The sequence below is a fragment of the Condylura cristata genome, unplaced genomic scaffold (genome assembly GCF_000260355.1).
Source record: "Condylura cristata isolate star-nosed mole 26May11 unplaced genomic scaffold, ConCri1.0 scaffold00024, whole genome shotgun sequence".
NCBI lineage: Eukaryota > Metazoa > Chordata > Mammalia > Eulipotyphla > Talpidae > Condylura > Condylura cristata.
In genome coordinates this window covers 23,724,475-23,744,768 of record NW_004567125.1, presented here as the reverse complement: position 1 = coordinate 23,744,768, position 20,294 = coordinate 23,724,475, and the positions used below count along the sequence as shown (strand labels likewise).

The following is a 20,294-nucleotide window of genomic DNA, read 5'->3' as shown; positions in this document are numbered from 1 at the left end:
CCCAAAGGAGATGCTACTAGTCAGTGGTACCTCTGGAAGATGCCAAAGTCATGAGGGTGCAACTTTCATGAATGGAATCAGTGGCTTATAAAAGAAGCTTCACGAAGATGGGCCAAACACTACATGGCATACACTTCAGCTGCATCTTTAAAGATAGAGCACCCAATGCAATGATAGTGAAGGCAAGGATAAATAGATGGGACTACCTCAAGTTAAAGAGCCTCTGTACAGCAAAAGAGACATTACAAAAAACAGACAGCCCACTGACTGGGAAAAAAATTTCTCACACAAAACTAGCAACAAAGGATTGACCACAAAGATATATGGAGAACTGATGAAACTCAACAAAAATAAACAACCCCATCAAAAAATGGGCAGAAGAGCTAAAAAGACACTTCTCCAAAGAGGAAATGCAGATGCCAACAAACATATGAAAAATGTTCAACATCACTTGTAATAAGGGAGATGCAAATTAAAACCACAATGAGATACCACCTTACCCCAGTGAGAATGGCACATCTTAAACCAACTAGCAACAACAAATGTTGGTGAGGATGTGGAGAAAAAGGAATTCTCCTGCACTGCTGGTGGGAATGCAAACTAGTACAACCACTATGGAAAACTGGAGGTTTCTCAAACTGCTAAACATGGAGCTTCCATATGACTCAGCAATCCCACTCCTAGGTATCTACCCAAAAGACACAAAAATGCTGATTCAAAAAGATACCAGCACCCCCATGTTTATTGCTGCTTTATTTACAATTGGAAAGACATGGAAGCAGCCCAAATGCCCAAAAGTAGATGACTGGTACATATATACAATGGAATATTACTCAGCAACCAAAAAAAAACCACGTGTCTTTTGCAGCAACATGGATGGAGCTGGGAAAGATCATGCTTAGTGAAATAAGCCAGAAAGAAAAAGAAAAATTCCGTATGGTTTTGCTCATAGCAGGAGTATAATGGACCATGCGAGAAAAAAATAATAACGAACAGCTATAGACCAGAGACATTTTATGGGGGTGGAGCGGGGAATGGGATCAAAAACAGTGGGGGGAGGGAAGTGCGCTGGACTATGGTGATGGCACATGGATGACTTGGTGATGGGAAACCCATGGGGATTACAATTCAGATAAAAAATGTACAAAATGATGTAAAAATGAACTATTATATTATCAAAAAAATAAATAAATGACAGAATATGTAGAGTAAAAAAAAAGAAGAAGCTTCAGAGACCTCTCTAGATCTTTGTGCATATGAGGAAGCAGCAAGAAGTGAGCTGTCTGTGACCTGGGAAGGGAAAGGGCCCTCATCCAACCATGCTGGTCCCCTGATCCTGGACTTACAGCCCCCAGAACTATAAGGAGTAAACTTCTGTTATTAATGAACTATCCAGTCTGTTTATTTTGTCACAGCTGTTGAAATAGCCTAAGACAGTGATGTCATGAGACACAGACATATGTAATAGATCAGGACATGGTGATACTCTCAAGAGGGCTATAGAAACTCCTACCATAGAGGGACTCTGGCTGTGACAACTACAACTTGTCCATTTATGATAAATAAAAAGTAACTGGTGGCCCTCCCTGGTGGCGCAGCGGGTTAAAGCACTGCACTAAGAAGCTTAAGCCACTTCCTCATGAGTTCGATCCCCGAATGCCCCGGAGGAGATCCACATGGCATGGCAGACCTCTCCTGGACCTCCTGCTGCTCCCCTCAGCAGTGTACTTTGTCCATCTGCCTGTTCTGCTCCCCACTCTGTCTCTGGTGAATCCTCTCACCCTCCGCATCTCTGGCCTGTACCCCAGTTCTGTATGAATACATAAATAAATCTTTAAAAATAAAGTAACTGGGGAAAGATTTCATGGGCAATTGTAGAGCATAACAGTTCAACTAACAAGAAAGACTTTAGAACAGAATGAATGTAACCTAGTTTAGAGGCAGTTGTATATAAAACTAAACTCTGAGGATTCAGGGACAAGGTGGTCTGTCCTTTGTAGGGTTTCTTTCCCATACTTCAGGAATCTCTTTAACCAGCCAATACATTCTTTTTCCAACCAATTCTTTTGATATTGTAATTCATGCTGGTTGGCCTCCCATGCTCTCTTGATGATCTGAGCTACTATTATCTAAAGCCACCCAGGAAAGGGTGTCTTTACTGAAGACAATGAAGTCCTGTCCATCATAGGCATACTGAAGAAACCCCGTGGTGCTTCCATCCTCAAGTAACTCACAGCCAATCATTCTCTGATAAGTGTGAGTCCCTGCAAAACACGGGCAGACCAGGAAGAGTATTTATACAGGGACATGGGAGTGGGTGCCTAAGTGATGTGATTGGGAGCTGGACGTATCCTCTGCCTTAAACCTCATCACTGGCAGACCTGCCAGGCATCCCCAAGCCTCCATGAGGTTCCTGTGATGTGACCCATCAACCAACAGATATGATGGAGTACTAACTTTATGCCAAACAAACATGATACTGCCTGTCTTGGGGAGTGATCCCATAATAGGACTGATTCATTGATCAACTTTATGGATATTGTGAGTGCAGTGGAAGAGGGAGAATCATATAGGAGGAAGAAACAGCCTTGAAGACTCACGTAGTTATTACATGTGAGCACGCAGCTCTCTAAGTCTAGCTATCAGGAAATGAGACACTAGGTGGCCAAAATTATAATTATGAAGGTAAAGGAACTAATCAGAAGTCTGGAAGAGGATGAGCTAGGGATGGGGGAGGGGGGCAGAGGACAAAGGGATTCTGGGAGAGATGGGCAATTTGGAAGATGTATAGGGCAGATAACATCTGAACCCCATCAACCACACTGTCCAGGCTTTGCCAAAAGCCACAGAGAGTGCAAGTCAGCAACTGCTTGCATTCCCTGTCACCCTGGGGACCTTGCTGCCTGCTGGGGTGAGGGCTGGTAAGAAAGCAGGCATCACCTGAGTGATTGTAGTGGCTATGCAGTTGCTTCAGCTGCACCAGGAAATCCTGCTGCCAGCCCCGCAGCAGCTGAGTGTATCGTTCCCAGTGATCAGGTGCCAGGTTCTCTTCCATCCACGGGGCCTTTGGTTCCTTCTGCTGAGAGACGCTGTCATAGGTGGTCATTGGGTGGGAGTCCACATACCCAACTGAAATAAATTCAGGTATCCTTTGCCTAGGCGAAAATATCTCAGTGAGTCAGTTCTTGGAGGGAAGGAGAGAGAGAGCAGATAATTAAGAGTCCAGTATGACCCAGATCCACGGCCATGTCCAGTTACTCCCCACAGCACTGTTCTAGGTTCAGCTGTGTCAATTTCCCTAGGACCCATCTGCTACTACTTCTTACAGATTAAGGAGCCCCAGGAATTGGGACCTCACAAGGACTTTAGAGCTCCAGCCCAAGAGGTTAGCTACTTGCTCAGGCTTGGAAATTTCAGGATGAAATTCTGAACATAATATAAACTTGTAAGTGATTAAGAGTTCTGCTTTGGTCTTCAAGGGGAAAGGCTCAGATCCCTCACTGGGCACCCCCAGGGACTGTCCCTGAGGGAGTCTAAGGCCCCAATATGATGGCACAAGCCTTGTTTGGCTCTGGGTGCACAAATGAGGGTCCCTATCTACCTGTGTGCACACTTTCTCTCTCTCTCTCTCTCTCTCACACACACACACACACACAAGACCAGTCAGAGACAGAACCTACAAAAGGACTCTGTTCTCCTGTGAAAAAAGCTTTAAAGCATAGTCTTTTTTCTATTACACCAAACCACCTCTGTCAACCATATTCTTATTCTTTACTTCTTCTTTTGGCTAAATATCTTATGAACACTGATCATCACTAAGGGTCAGAAATAAGCTAAAATAAAGCAAACTTTTTGGGTCCTCTCTACTACTTTATACCATTTATCTAAGAAACTCAGTGCCTGCCTGAGACAAACAAGGTGGTTTCAAAGGAATGTGATGTGGTCAGTGCCAGTTGTGGGCTTTGGGAAGATCTGATGCCAGAGAGGTGAGCAGAGCCCAGGCTGACAAGGTCCAGGATCCCCCCAGGCCATGCCAGAGAGCTGCCTAAGGAAGGTGTGGAGCAACAATGGTTTTCTCCCTCTCCTTGCCTGCTGTGCTCTGGAAATACCTCTCTCTGAGGCTTTTGTCTTACTGCTGCCTGCCTCCCTAGCTCATCTAATTAGCTCCTTCTCAGTCATCAAAATCCATCTCTAAAGATATTCCCAGGGCCAGCCCTGACATTTGGATGGCCGAATAAAGAGGACCAAGGACACCCACATACCAGAGCTCCAGATATCTACAAGGAATAGATCAAGTTACCAAACCATTAAATATGTTCTACCCTCTGACGTGGCAAATATCCCTTCATCTGACCTCACAGGCTAAGTTCCAATGTACAGATCTTGGTGCTTACAAAAGTCTGAACCTGAATGTGGTGAGAGAAAAAGGGCTTCCATCCTCCAGCCCCTAGCCTGAGTTCTACCTCCTTCTCTGCCCATCCTGCTCCATCCATCCTAACCAATGGCCTTGTGCTCACACACCTGCTCTTTGATTCAGGCTTCACCCATAAACACTGGCTCTTAGCCATCTCTCGGGTCCAGCAGCATAGTCCAAACAAAGCAGCTCTGAGTCACCAGACAGCAAACTCTAGGGTTAGGGATAGCTGGAGTGTGGGATAGACACAGGCTGAGTCCTCCCTACAGCCTCATGAGCTCCTCATTCTGGGATGTGGGGAAGATTTGGAAAGGTCAGAATCAGAGCTCACCTCTCTCAATTGTGGGGTCAAGTCCACATGCCGGGGCCTCTCTTGCCTGTGTGTAAGGGCTGTACTTGCCATTACTTCCCCAAAGTCTTGCCCTGCCCAATCTGCTGTTCCCTTTGTGATGTCCCCCAACACTTGGATCTTCCCAGGTGGTCCCCATGATGGCAGAGAACCCTGGATAGGCGTCAGGTTCCTCTTCCCCGTATTGAATCCCAACTAATATTTGTGCCTCCCTCTTCACTTATACATATGTATTTTACTTTTTGTTTTTCTAAAACTGCTTCTGAAAGAATTCATAACACACAGGCAATCAATCTACTTTTAGAACTGAACATTCCAAAGCCAGGCTGGGTATCCTTACATTAAATACTAGGGGAGACAGGATTCCCTGACCCAGGCCGGTTGGGTGCCTGGCACCTGATTGCATTAGATCTCTAACAGCAGAACGGGGAAATCCCCCCACTTTCTCCCTGCTCAGAAAATCAGGGTTTGGAGTAGCATACCCCTGCTCTACGCACACCCCCCGCCCCCCCACCCCCCCCAGCTTCATGAGTTCCTGCTTGGAGGTTGTATTCTACATGTGTGCTTCAGCACTAAGCAAGATGGAGCCAGGTCTCCCGCCCAAGCAGAGCACAATGCCTTGCTGCATTGCTTGTCTTTTTGTCTCCCCCTTTCCTTCCCATGGAGAGTGGGGGGCTGGGTTGAGAGGCAATCCAGTGGAAGCTTCAGAGGCTGGACTAAATTCTCTCATCATAAAAGCATAGGTTCTTATGAAAACAAGAGCCAGGGATTGAAGCAGAGACACATATTACAGCCCGAAACCAATAGTTACCACATTCTGCCTTCTGTTCTATTTATTTTTACTTACCTTCTATGGATTCTCAATTCTAAGGCACTTAAGAACAGAGTCTTAGCTTTTTGCCTTTGTTTCCTGCAAGACCCAGCACAGGGAATAAAGCACATAGTAAGAGCTTGGTAAATATTTGGTGAATTAAATTGTTGGCAAAACACTTCTTTGCTTTGAAATAATGAAATATGCTGAGATGACTGAAAGTCTATTTAACTTGGAACTTGGGCTTTAAAAATACTTGTCATAAAGGGGAGGCTGGTCGATGGGAAACAGAGCTGAAATCTAATTTACATTCAGTCTGGAGTCTGCAAAAGGTGTATAGGTTTGAGTCTGCAACCGATTTTGAAACAGTTCTGTTTCTCTACATCTGGAAAGATTTTGTGGCTGCACTGCAGATAGGCAACTATTTAAAGATGGAGGCAGAGGGAGAACAAATGGGGAGCATTACTTCTCACATTTTCTTAGTCTGAGTATTCAGCAAAGATGTGAGCGCCTTCTCTGTTCCCAGGCATTGTTCCAGAACCTGAGGACACAGCAAACTAAAGAGATAAAAATGTCAGCTCTTATGGAACAGACATTCTAATGGAGAGAGGAGAGGAAGACACAGAGCACAAAGTAAACAAGATACAGAACATGTTTTTAAAAAGTAAAGTGGAGGAAAGTGAAGGTGCAAAGGGGAATAAGTATTTTTTAAAAAAAGATTTATTTATTTGTGCATACAGAACTGGGGTACAGGGCAGAGGTGCAGGGGCAGTGAGAGGATTCACAAGAGACAGAGTGGGGAGCAGAACAGGCCAACTGATGAAGTACACTACTGAGGGGAGCAGCGGGCGGGTCAGGAGAGGTGTGCAGTGCCTTGTTGATCACCTCTGGGGCAGGGATCGAACTCATGCTGAGGTGGCTTTAGCTTCTTAGTGCTGTGCTTTAACCTGCTGTGCCACCAGGGAGGGCCCTAGGTAACATATTTTAAGCAACAATAATTAGGGAAGGTGACTTCTGAGCAAGGGTCTTCATGGAGTAGGGGAGCCAGGCAGAAAGTGGAGGGCAGCAGTTCAGAGAAGGCTCTGAGGAAAGGACATATCTGTAAGTTTCAGGAGCAGCAAGAAGGCTTGTGGCTGGAGCTGAGAAAGTAAGGGGAAAAGAAACAGGTAGGAATTACCTTGATAGCTATTTATAGGAAAAAGCCTCACAAAAATCAAATTCCAGGCAGAGACTGGGAGAGATAGAAGAATGAATTTAAGCAGCATGTGTTACTGACTTAAGTTGGGTTGCTACAGAACGTGCTTTGGAATTTGGGCTTCCTTGTCTGACTTCAGGGACTACCTTCCTAGTAGATGCAAATAAGAAAAAACAAACCAAAGATGTAGCAACAGCTTGGGGTATTACTTACTGTTCATGGGAGGAGCTAGTCTAAGTATCACTAACATCATTTCCCAACACAATATTACAATTAATGTAATTCCCCTTTCTTACAAAGATACAGCTTCACAAAACTCTTTATTAACTAGAGTTAATAGGAGGTAGACAGAGAAATATTACACATTGACAATACCATTCAAGTACAGTGGAATGTCCTTTTCTCCAATCTCAATCTCAGTCTAACCCAGCTGGGGAAAAGGAGCTCTCGCCAGCCAGCCCTGACTTCAAAGGCTGTCCTGTCCCTAAAGGCTGGTCTCCATCTGCCGGTCATCTGCCCATCCAGTCCGTGTGCAGCTGCGGCGTGGCTCTGCTCCAGGATATCACAGCCCTGGCCCTTTTGTTTGCTCCCGGCCCAGTTACCCATCTGGTAAGTTGTAACCACAGGTACAAGTCATGCTTGCTCCACACATAGTTGGACTTCCAAAACACATCAGTTGTGACGGGGAGTTGCTTGACAGATGTTAAGTCAGTAACTCAGAACAGAAAAGACAGGGGAAAGGCCATGATACCCTCATAAAACATTAGACCATATGATAATTTATATGCAGGATATATAGCCCAGATGACCAGATTTCTAGTATAAGCATGAAGGTAGAATCATTTAAAATCTACACTTGACTTTTTTTGAAGCACAAAAAAAAAATGGCAATTTCATATGATTTTATCTAATCTTCTGATTCTTTCTTCTGGCTAAAATATTGTTTCCTTCCTATGAATGAATTATCAGTGAGCAGTGAATTATCAGTCAATAGTCAGTGAATAGTCAGTGAGTTCACTGACTGAGCTAAAATCTACTATTTGAACTTGGTCTTCTGTCCAGGCCAGTTAAGCTGCTTCTCAGCAATCTCTGCCGGCCTGTACCAAGAGCCTTGGGTGGGCATTGCTGGGAAGTCTGAATAACACAACCAAACAACCAAACAGCTCTCCGATCAGATGCAAAGCTCACTTTGTTGTTGCAAACTAGGTTCCCTTTAACCTGTAGATTAACTAATTGGGCCATTTTTACAAAAGACTGTGACATCAGTGGATTACCATACACGTTCTATTTATCAGCTATTTATCCATGTACTCAGCCATGGAAGACTAATAATCCATGGGGGTAAATCATATTTATTGAGAATGGACCAAATATTCATACAAGGAATTATGAGATGTTAGGGAAGAGAAAACAAATCAAACACCATCTCTTTTCTCCAGGAACTTAGTCTTATTGGAGAAATAATGTGCATAGCATAAATAAACACAAAGTAATAACACATGGCAGTGGGTAGTAATTGCACAAAAGATATGCCAATAGAGTAATCCAGCAGCTCAGTGAAGAGATCCTGCTCTCATTAAAGGTTCTGAAAAGGAGGAGGCGGCAAACCTTCCATGAAGTTGGTCCTTCAATGACCTGTGAAACACTTAAATCACCATAAGGAGGGCATTTTTTCATGACACATACTATGTGTTAGGTACCATGCTAAAACTAAGAAGCATGTGTTTTACTTATGCTTCATAGTAACTCTTTGAAATCTGCATTTCATAGATGCAGAGAGATGAAGAAAATTGCCCACGTTCGTCCTTAGAACCTGTAAATGGAGGAGCCTAGAATCACTCTTCTAGGCTCTCATTTGGGATGCCCATCTGCGTTAGACCACCCATTGGTCCTGGACGGTGAAACTTCCTCACACCAGCTGTTTCCAGGCACCTCAATGCTGATACCATTGCTTTCTCCTGCCCTCTAGTGTCAGGATGACTCACTGACCTGATTTCCTAGTGCATGGGGCCCAAGCTCCAGGCCTTCCTACTAGTGACTATGGGTCCTGATTAGATATCCAGATCAACAGCTCCAATTATTTGTTGGCCCTCCTAAGTAACTCAATCAATACCTTAATACAGTCAAAATTGTTGTAATTCTTGGAAACTACTCTTTGAATGTTAGACATTATGGGAATGAGGGGAAAAAGTGGATGGTGATAATTTGAGTTAAGAGAATCTCTGGACACTTCTCAAACCACATAGTGATGTGGCTGGCTTTGAAGAAAGTAAGAAACACTAGTCTATATTCTAACAATCTACCTAGCTATAGGAACTTATTGAGGGGCCTGAAAGTACTGAATGTGACAGCCTGACTTATTAGCTTCTCTTTTAAGGCGATCCTTTGGAAGGTTACTAACATCTCCTTTCATCTAAGTTTTATTTTTTCTAAGGATTGACTATGAGCATCTCAAAGTTGGGGCCCTCAATGCTAATTTCTAGAAGGGAAACTGGATAGATGAGTATATACTACAAGATCAGGTGGTGATAATGGTTGTGAAGCAAAATATAATAGAGAAAGGAGTGTAAAGAGGGCTGATCTTTTAGACATAAGGCCCAGGAAAGAGCTATCTGGCCTGCTGGTATCTGAGAAAAGATGTGCATGTTGTGAGGAAGCAAGCTATGGGAGAAGAACAAGAAGAGTAAGCCCAAGTCCTTAGGAAATCACGATGTCATGTGTTTGAGGAATAGCATGGAGAACACTGTCAGACCATGCAGAGCTCTGCAGAATGAATGAATGCACTCTGAATGGTTTTCCTCAGTCCTCTCTGTACACAATAATGACCATATGGCTCATTTTTCCCAGAAGAATTCCAATTTAATGAATTTTATTCTTGTTAAATGATTCATTGATTTTATAACAAAATGTGATATGATATATATTTTCTTGAAAGGGTTTCCATAATAAATATAAATTTGGACATCAGAAAGAATGTCCTTTGTCATCTATCTCAATTTGAATTTCACAAAACAAACATTAGAGTTATGTGTTTGATTGTTAACCTTGGTTTCCTCCCTCTGTTTCCTGGCAATCCTCTGGGGTAAAAAGATTGAGGTCAAGGCATTTTAGTGAGAATAAAAAGATATTCCAACTAATCAGAAGAAAATCTACAAATAAGCTTAATTTTTCAGATTTCGATAAATTTAATGTCAACAAAGAAGAAGAGGGCCTCAGGGGAATGAAACATTGCCTTGAAGAATTTCTACTACATGCACCTGACAACAGCTCCATGGAAACAGGCTGAAGTCTCAGAAAGTCTATCACCAATACCCATATTTTTCTTAGGTTAACTCTTTGAACTCAAGGTCATTTTTAATAAGATAATCTGCAAGTATGTCTTGACATTAGCCTGGTTGGCAATTTAGGGGACTTAGCCAGTCTTTGCCTGTGGAAGGTTCCATTATTCATGAAGCATATTGAGATAATGGAATGATACATCTATGAAATTATGAGTAATATCAAGAAGCTGATGTTATTTCAAAATTTAACATACAGACCACATATAACTATGCAAAAGAGATCAAACTGCCTTTGTCCTAGGTGACATCACCAGACCACAGTTTCACACAGGCTGAAGTGAAGAACAGGGTAGGTTCTTAAGTATGAAGCACTCTTTTTCCATACAAATTATGCAATTATAGGAAACCACTGTTGTAGTCACTATAGTCACTATATCTGTCCATGTTCTCAATGGCTCAGATACCTTCAACTTTCTAGGATCATTATCCCTGAACATAATTACACTCAGAAAGCATTTATTAAGTACCCAATGGTCACTAGATAAGGCTTGGGAAATAAAGAAGAAAAAAATGAGGACATCCTTAAAAGAAAGATCTTTCTAAAAATCAACTATAGAACGGTGAACAGGAGCTATGAAAGTACAAAAGAAGGAGCAGCCAACTGAAAGGCTATATAGATAGAGTCAATGAAAGCAACGCGCTGGAGTTATCTTGACATTTCCTGGAATTATAATCCCAAAGACTCTGGTATCTCTTTCCTGCTTTCTGTTGCCAAGTCTAGAAGCTCCTGCTCAGGGCCAGCGTTACAGACACAAATATCAAGTAGACCAAGTCTTTTTCCAAAAACCCGATCTTCCTTCTCTTTCAGTATTCCTCCATATTCAAGAAAGTCAGTATTCTGGCAGGAAACAGTCTTCCCTTTAGATGGGTCACATAAAGAAATCTTAAGACTCCTCACAGAGGTAAGGACAAAGTTAAGGGAACAGGAGGGATGATAAGGCACCCAGAAGCTAGCAGTCACAGGAAGCTGTTATGACCCCTAGAGTTGCAGAGATAAAAGTAGCAAATAGTGTTAGCAAGACCTGGTGGGACTAGAACCATGATGAAGGGGCTTTTCAGGGAAAACTTTGTTGCAGAAGGACACAGCTGCCACCAAAGACATTATAAAAAGAGGGGGAGAAGGAAGACAGAAATATCCCAACTTCTCTTTCCTGTCCCCTGATTTCCTTCCCTTCAGCACTTCTCATTGGGTGAGGCCAAATTAAAATCAGCCCACAGAAGAGAGTCTGTGTGGAGGAGTCTTTAGCAGTCAGCCTCCCAGGCACAAGATAAGACAGAGAAAGATGGGATCTTAGGAGTCAAACAGAGAATAACCAGCACAAAGGAATCCTCCTTATATTTATAGCTGACTCATTTTCTTTCCCATCCTACCAGTCATCAAAGTGTCCAGTGTCCACATTCAAAGCTGCTATGATGGTGTGGACTGAGCTGAACTGAGCTATAAGACCTGTGTCTATGTTGGAATCAGCTCATCATGTGAGCTGAATCAACAGGTTTCCTCATCTTGAAATGGGGATATTTTCCTTTATATATATATCATAGTTTATTTTTACATCATTTTGTACATTTTTTTTTTCATTTCAATTGTAATTGAAATGGGGGTATTTTCTTAGCCCACCACAAGGGTTAGCAAGACCGTCTTATAAAAGATTATGGTTGGAGGGCTGTGGTCATATTATTAAAAAATTCTTTGAGGATCAAATACAGGTAATATATGAGCTTTTAACTTGTAGAAACATCATCCTTTACCTCCCACTTCCTTCCTCTTTCTATCATCTTTCTCTTACCTACCCCTCCCCCATCTTCCCCATCTCTGAGTTGAATGGTGGGACTTTTCTGGATTAAATTTCTATAGGAGCAGGAACTATGTCTGTCTTGTTCACTGTAATATCCCTAAAGTGCCCACCACACAGTAAGTCTTCAACAAACATTTGTGGAATTAATACACAGATGATTTGAAGGAACTTCCTGTCATGTGCTTGAGTAATCACCTGTGGTGATAGCTTAGACTGAGTGACTGAGTTCTAGTTACTACGTGCCATGATACCCTGGGAGTGCCAGCCCCTAGCAGTTGCCTAAGCCAAAAAAGTCAGATGCTCCCAGCCTGTGGGCGTTCTCAAGTATTTGGGGCAACAGAAAGTGTCTGTCTCTCCAGTGCCATGGACCCCTACACAATGAATAACTGCTCCTTCCAGTTAGTAGCTATGTCTTACATCCAGGAATCAAGTCCAGGACCATGATTTTGCTTCTCAGATCTTTTGTTACAGGTGGGGCTTGTGTTATCTGTAAAAGGAAATAAACCTTGAAAACTGGATCTGCTCTACTAGTCAATAACCCTGAAACACCCACCGCAGTCCCATGATTACACTCTCTCCTTTAGTAGGCTGGTAAAGAAGAGAAACAAAAGTAAAGAAAGGATGTGAGCTGAAAAGAAAGGGAGCAATGCTCAGAAGGAAAACTGAGAAGGTAAACAAGAGACTTTATAGAAGGGCTTCCACCTCCTCAGATAAGTGAGATCAAAATCCTACACGCACGAACTAGACAACCTTCAGATCATCTTTTGCTCCCACAACTCCTGGGTTTAATAAATACACTTTTCTACCCCTGACTTCTTCATTATGCAGCCACAAGTTTTAGGAAAACAAGCAGTTTCCCCTAGGCTGCTTCATTCAGCTTCTGGGTTCAGAGCAAAGAGAACCTGGGTTACTCATGGGCATCGCTGTACTTCATCATTAATACAATGACGAGAGAGAGCATCATCAGTCACCCTGAAGTCCTTTTCTTTTGGATTCTTCTAACCAGAATACTGACAGGTGCTGGCTAATCCTGCAGGAACCTGTAGGACTCCACTCAGTCTTCTGTAAACTAAGTAACTGAGGGTTTAAGAAATCCTCTTCCAATGAAAACAAGAGAAATATTTATGTCATTAGTTGCTAGGTGGAATAGAGACAAAATGAAAGCACTGATGCCTTCAGTAGAGACTTTAACCCCTTGTGAGTCTCAGATACTGCTCCTTTCCACGTCCCTATGTTTTAAATACTTCCAATTTTAAATTTTCTATAAATCACACAAAGATTAAGATGTGGCCCCTTGGCGAACTCAAAAGAAGTATTTGATTTTCCGTTGCATTTTGATTTCAGGGTTGATGTCAAAGATGCACACAAAGTTCCCAGGACTTGGAACTCCCTGTACTGGCTCTTTACAATGCTGTAGTCCATGTGTCTGGTAAGCAGGTATCACTGACACTGCCCTGTCATCTTTAGCTTAGGCTTATCTTCCCTAATGCTCTGACACCCAGCACAATAACCTCAAAGAAGTGCTTTTTGAATAAGTGAGGCAAGAAAAAGAATTAAAAGAAGACTTTGAGAGGCATCACTAAGCTTGCTTGATTAGCAGCCCTTGGGATCAGGTTATGGCTGTTGTCATCAAGAAAACAGGACAAATTGGGAAGCAGCTGCTTAGGCCTCGGTGGGCATCCCAACAACTTGACCTTGGGCAGAATCCCAATTTTACTGAAGCTGAGATTATTCAATTTTAAAAGCAAATCCCATGTAATTCCAAGGTTGTTGATGTATTAGGTAAGGTTCTATTTAGGATGCATCTGGTAGGCAAAGGAACTGTACATACTGGTTTCATGCACTCCTCTCTCCTCCTCCCCCACACAAAGATATCCACATGTGCATATGTTACCTTACAAAGCAAACAGCCTTAATGGATATGCAGTCAAATGCTCTACCACTGAGCTATACCTCCTGCCTTAGTGGATATGATTAAATTAAGATGTTTTAAGATGAGCTGATTATCCTGGATTCTCTGGTGGGCCCAATGTAATCACAAGACAAAAGGGCCAGAGTCAGAGATGTGACAATGGAAGTGAAGTCGAGTGATGCCATTGTTGGAAGTCAACAATGAGTTGAGAAATCCAAATACCCCTAGATCTGGAAAAAGAAGGCTCAGATTTTCCCCCAAGAGACAACAGAATGAATGTAAACCTACTAAAACTTTGAATGTAGCTTACAAGATCTGCTTTTAGGATTCTGATCTCTAGAACTATAAGGGAATAACATTTGTGTTGTTTCAAGCCACTGGGTTTTTGGTGGTTTGTTAGAGCAGTAATGGGAGACTGTACCTCTTCCATTTTCCAAACAACAACAAAAAAGGAACAAAATAATGAACTTAACCTCTCAGCACCTTCTCTTCTCAGGTCTCTGTACTTCTTTCTTCACAGTTCCTTTATTTTTCATCTAACAAATGTGGAACACCCCTGTGTCACTCCCAGAGACCCTAAGAGTTCCAGGTGTCTCTTGCTGGCACTGGAGTTCCATAACAGAATACTTGCTCCTTTTATTATCTGTTCACATCATGTTCCAGAAATATATACTGTACCACAATGTACTGCACTTACAGTTAGAAGATTGATAACCATGCCTTTCATTTTATTCTAACCACAAATTTACAAATATAATCCAAAAAGACTTAAAATACATAGGAGGCCCTCCATGGTGGTGCAGTGGGGTATAGCACTGCACTAAGAAGCTTAAGCCACTTTCGCATGAGTTCGATCCCCACCTGCTGGGGAGGAGATCCACATGGTGCAGCAGACCTCTCCTAACCTGCCCATTGCTCCCCTCAGCAGTGTACTTTGTCATCTGCCTGTTCTGCTCCCCACTCTGTCTCTGGTGAATCCTCTCACCCTCTGCATCTCTGGCCTGTACCCCAGTTCTGCATGAATAAATAAATAAATCTTTTTAAAAAATTTAAATAAAAAAATACATAGGAAAAGGGCCCTCCCTGGTGGCACAGTAGGTTAAAGCACAGCACTAAGAAGCTAAAGTCACTTCAGCATGAGTTCAATCCTTGCCCTGGGGGTGACCCACATGGTGCAGCAGACCTCTCCTGACCTGTCCGCTGCTCCCCTCAGCAGTTTATTTCCTCAGTTGACCTGTTCTGCTCCCCACTCTGTCTCTGGTGAATCCTCTCACTGCCCCTGCACCTCTAGCCTGTACCCCAGTCCTGTATGCAAAAATAAATAAATCTTTTTAAAAATACATAGGAAAATCACAGAGCAGCAAGATAAAAATCACCTTTAGAGAAAGCTCCCATATCATTTTAGTATAGGTAGTTTCAATGATTTTGCTATAACTTTACATGTATGTCTATAAGCATAACTTATAGACATACATGGTGTATTTTCGCCATGAAAGTATAACCTAATACTATTTTGTGAATTATTTTCACTTAGATATCTCCCAATATTAATATACATTTTATAGCATAATTTTACTAGTCATTGGATTTTTTTTAAAAGATTTTTTTGTTTGTTTGTTTGTTTATTTATTTATTCCTGTGCATTTTCCACGGAAGCCCAAGCCCCAGCTCTGAGCAACTGTATATCTTGAAGTTCCAGGCTATACATTTTTTTTTTAAGATTTAACTTTTTTTAAGATTAAAACTTTTTTTTTAAGATTTATTTATTTATTCATACAGAACTGGGGTACAGGCCAGAGATGCAGCGGGTGAGAGGATTCGCCAGGGACAGAGTGGGGAGCAGAACAGGCAGAGTGACGAAGTACACTGCTGAGGGGAGCAGCGGGCGGGTTAGGAGAGGTCTGCCGCGCCATGTGGAATTCCCCCCCCATATTTAAAATTGTGTTTTAAATATATTTAAACATAATATATTTAACCAACTTAATGGGATTTCCTCTTGATTATTTTGTAAAATTCAGTAGGGCTGTGTATGCATAAGTGGTGCTTGCATGTGTGCAGGTAGCCTGATGTGAGCCATTTTGTGTTTAGATAAAAATTCATTTGCCCATTTTGGAACAAGGCTAGTTAGGCCTGCTACAAATGGCCAGTAGTGGATGGGAGCAAAGAACATGGGTTTAGTCCTCAGTCAACTTGTTTTCAAATGAGACTGCTACTTCCTACCTATGGGAGCTTGGACAAATCAGTCACCTCTCTATGCCTCAGATTTCTCAAGTGGAAAATCCAGGTAATAACCATGTCTGCCAAACAGAGTTGTTGTGAAGATGCAATGAGATAAGCAGAGGTGGAATCAAGAAGTGACAAGTATAAGAGAGTTTACAGCACTAATATCACGCATACACACAGTCACTGTTAGTCCTCCGGAGCTATGTCAATAAACCCACAAATTAAGAAGACAGTGAGTCTTCCCTCCAAGTTACACTCTAAAATCAGACATTCTGGAGCCACTGTACATCACTTAGTACAATGCCTGGTATATAGTAAGAGTTAGCAATCATTACTGTTGTTATTCCTTGTTTAACAAGTGGGATTGTGGTTTTTCTTTTCTTGGCCACTGAGAAATTCATAGAGACTGGTAAAGATTATACCTGCCCTCCTACAGTGGTTGAAAATCACTTCTGCCAGAAAATTCACTGAATTCTAATAACATTTTTTAGTTGTTAATACAAATATCCATTTACTTATGCATTCTTAAATTGCCCTATTTGATTTTTGATGCATTTTTTTCATGTGGTCACTTGGTTTTTTAACTTGATTTTTATTTTTTGTATTTGTGGTTATCTAAGAAAACACTTAATTATGGAAAACTGCCAAAATTTAATTTTATGTCATTTTCCCTATGTAAAAAAGACAGTATTTTTAAAATGAATGGTGTATATACAAGCTTCTATCTTGCTATTTTCTATTCATGTCACTACATACTTTTAAACAATATTTCTCATGACCACCAAATGGACACTCCATAAATTCTTAATTACTTTCTAGTATTTTGATATATATGTCGCCTAGAATTCTGCCTTGCTTATTAAACCAGCATGTAGAAAATAAGGCTGGCGGTTTTAATAATAAAAAAGGAAAGGAAAGAAAACATCCCAGTGTGGGATATGTGTGTGGGTATTTTCTGGGGTTGGGGCTGGGAATTGTAAACAATTCCCGATCAATGGACTCTACATGAGCAAATGTTTCCTGGAGTGTCCCAGATCAGGCACATTCATAACAGGGGTTTTGAAAGATTGGGGTAGTGATCATATATAAACAAGTGACATGAACTTCAAAAACAAACAAACAAAAAAAGATTGGGATAGTGATGAAGAATATAATACCTAGCATTTAAATAACACTTTTCTCTGTTACACTAACTTGTCTCAAAAACTATCTAGGTGAATGTAGCAATGACAATGACCAAAAAAAAAAAAAATCAACTTTTAAAAATGAGCAAAGAGGGCCTTCCTGGTGGTGCAGGGGTAAGTCTGAATGCTATCAAGCTATTGCCAGTCACTGAAACATGAGACAGCATGACTTCAACCCCTGCCAGGGAGCTGACCCACATGGCACAACAGTCCTCTCCTGTCTCACCCAGTGCTCCCCTCAGCAGTGTATTTCAATAGATCTGTCTGCTCCCCACTCTGCCTCTGGTAGATCCTCTGCCATGTCTGTTTGGCAGACATGGTTATTTCAATAGATCTGTCTGTTCCCCACTCTGCCTCTGATAGATCCTCTCACCCACCCCCTGCACCTCTGGCCTGCACACCAGCTCTTATATGCATAAATAAATATGATATGTCTTTTTTAAAAATGGGCAAAGAACTAGCCAAAGAAAAGGTGCTCCACATCACTGTAGATTAGTGGAATGCAAATCAAAACTACCATGAGATACCACTTAATACCCATTTCTAAATAGGGCGACACTATTCAGTTAAACACACATACACACATGTGTAGACACATACAAACACCATGAATAACATGTTGGCAAGGATGTGGAGAAACTGAAACCTTTGTGCATTGTGACTGTCTGATAATTCCTCAAAATATTAATAAAAGAATTAACATGTGGCCCACAATTTCACTTCTGGGGCTATGCCAGATGAATTAAAAACAGGAACTCAAAGAAATATCCATATACCTATGTTCACAGCAGTATCATTCATAATTATCAAAAGATGGTAGCAAATTGAGTATCCATTGATGGATGAAGGGAAAGCAAAATGTGGTACATGCAATGGAATATAATTCAGTCTTTAATATGCGGGAAATGACGACACATGCTGTAACCTGAATGAACTTTGAGAACATTATTCTAAGTGAAATAACTCAGTTACAAAAAGACAAATACTGTCTGATTCCATGTACATGAGCTATGGAGAGTAGTCAAATTCACAGAGACAGAAAGTAGAATGGTGGTTGCCTAGAGCTGGGGGGAGGGGAGAATAGTTGTTTAATGGTTATAATTTCAGTTTTGCAAATGAAGAGAGTTCTAGAGATTGGCTAAGCAATAATGTGAATATACTAAACTCTAATGAACTCTATTCTTAAAAAATGGTTAAATGTTGTAAGCGATGTATTATGTGTATTTTATCATAAATAACCCTGGTAGAAGTCCAAGGTCGAAAAGCAAGCACAACTTTTTCACAGGTCTCTCTGCAAAATAAGCCTTCTCCAGGTCTCTTATCCTTCTCCTTCCTTCCTTTTTCTAGTCTTCTCTCGGCTTCCCCTTTTCCTGCTCAGCTCCACCCTTCCTTGGGTTGGGCAGGGAATCTTTCCCTGGGGACTACCCTGTTACAATTCCTTTTTTTTTTTTTTTAAGATTTATTTATTTGTGCATACAGAACTGGGGTGCAGGCCAGAGGCTCAGGGGCGGTGAGAGGCTTCACCAGAGACAGAGTGGGGAGCAGGACAGGCAGATTGACGAAGTACACTGCTGAGGGGAGCAGCCGGCAGGTCAGGAGAGATCTGCCGTGCCATGTGGTCACCTGCCGCTATGTGGTCACCTCCGGGGCAGGCGGCAGGCGGAGATCGAACTCATGAGGAAGAGGCTTCAGATTCTCAGTGCTGTGCTTTAAGCCTCTGCGCCACCAGGGAGGGCCCTACAATTCCATTTTTACAACTACCTAAGTGATAGGATGTGATCTGATCCTTTCTGACCCTGGTTCTAGTCCTTCTGGAAACTGTGGTCTGCTGGATTCTACCCTATTCTTTACCCTGGCGTCTCCTATTTCAGTACAACATATCTTACGGGATCCTAGCAATTTCCCTCCATCACTCACCCTCCTAACTTTAGATATTCATTCAGGGACCAGCGATTCTTCTGGATGCCATCTCAGGACTCAACAGAAAACTCAGAGTTGGATGTTAACTTCTTCCAACAAATAGAAACCTAAGGGTTACAGTTTGATAAATTTTGACAAACACAGACACCTGTGTAGCGCAAACTCCTATAAAATAAAGAACATTTCTATTCCCACTGCCCCTAATTTCCCTTTCTAGTCAATACTCTCCTCCCTGACAACTCTGCTTTGACTATTTATTCCATGAGGATTTTTAATTCTTCATGGGTGGGGGGGTGTTTAGGAAGATAGAAGGATGGAGGAGATGGCATTTTGTTGAATATTCTTCTTGAGTTATTGCTTATCCAGGACCTGGACCTGTAAAACTAAAATAAAAAAGAAAGCAGCTTCCTTTGTTTCGCCTTGCATTTTAGCTATGTCCACTGTCTCTAGAGTAGTAGAAGTGAAGGTCTAGTTTGGTTTGAGATAAGTGAAGGAGGGTGACATGTTAAAGGACACCCTCAGTCCTCTCCCCCCCCCATTTCATAACTCAACTCTCTACTATCTCTATTATTCATAATTTTTCCAAACCCCTAATTATGGATATTCCCTAAGCCTCTGTCCTCTATATATTTCTGCTTATAAGCTCTGACTGCTCATTTGTGATTTAATTAATAAGTTCATAGAACAGATAAGAGGCTGTGCAAGGCATTGAGATGATAAAGATATTAAGTTAGTCTCCCTTTCCCCCAGGAGTTTAGTTTGTTTGAGAAGACCAATATGCCAGGCACTAATATCCACCCTAAATCTAAACCTCTTCCTTGTTCTTTTTCCTCAGTGATTGGAACTTAAAACCATCCATTTCTAACTCCAGCACCCTGCAAGCCTTCCTCCCTCTTGTGGAAAAAAATAAGCAGAAACCAGCAGTCTTGAGCACAGAAAAAAAAACCTGCAGAGGTCAGAGTCAGCTAAAACAGAGCAGTTTGGCTGTGAAGATGTCCTGTAGGCCTCCCCACACACCATAATTCCAAACCTCCATACCCACTGAAAAGATAAACAACAATAAGATGTTTGAACAGATCCTTAAGTCCACAAAAGATATTAAGATAAGGATCTTGTGACCCAGTTCTTACACTTCTCACACATAGATAT

The 20,294-nt window shown here is 41.8% G+C and overlaps 1 protein-coding gene across 1 annotated transcript in view; it reads right to left on the bottom strand.

Moving 5' to 3' along the window:
• The window catches only part of LOC101625495 (major histocompatibility complex class I-related gene protein), a 32,895-nt gene extending 20,028 nt beyond the window's left edge, over positions 1 to 12,867 (bottom strand). Inside the window, 5 exon segments of the mRNA XM_012728920.1 lie at positions 1,991 to 2,123; positions 2,125 to 2,264; positions 2,941 to 3,153; positions 3,156 to 3,184; positions 12,809 to 12,867. Of these exon segments, the coding sequence (XP_012584374.1) occupies positions 1,991 to 2,123; positions 2,125 to 2,264; positions 2,941 to 3,153; positions 3,156 to 3,184; positions 12,809 to 12,867 (574 nt within the window).
• Between the last annotated feature and the right edge of the window lie 7,427 nt (positions 12,868 to 20,294).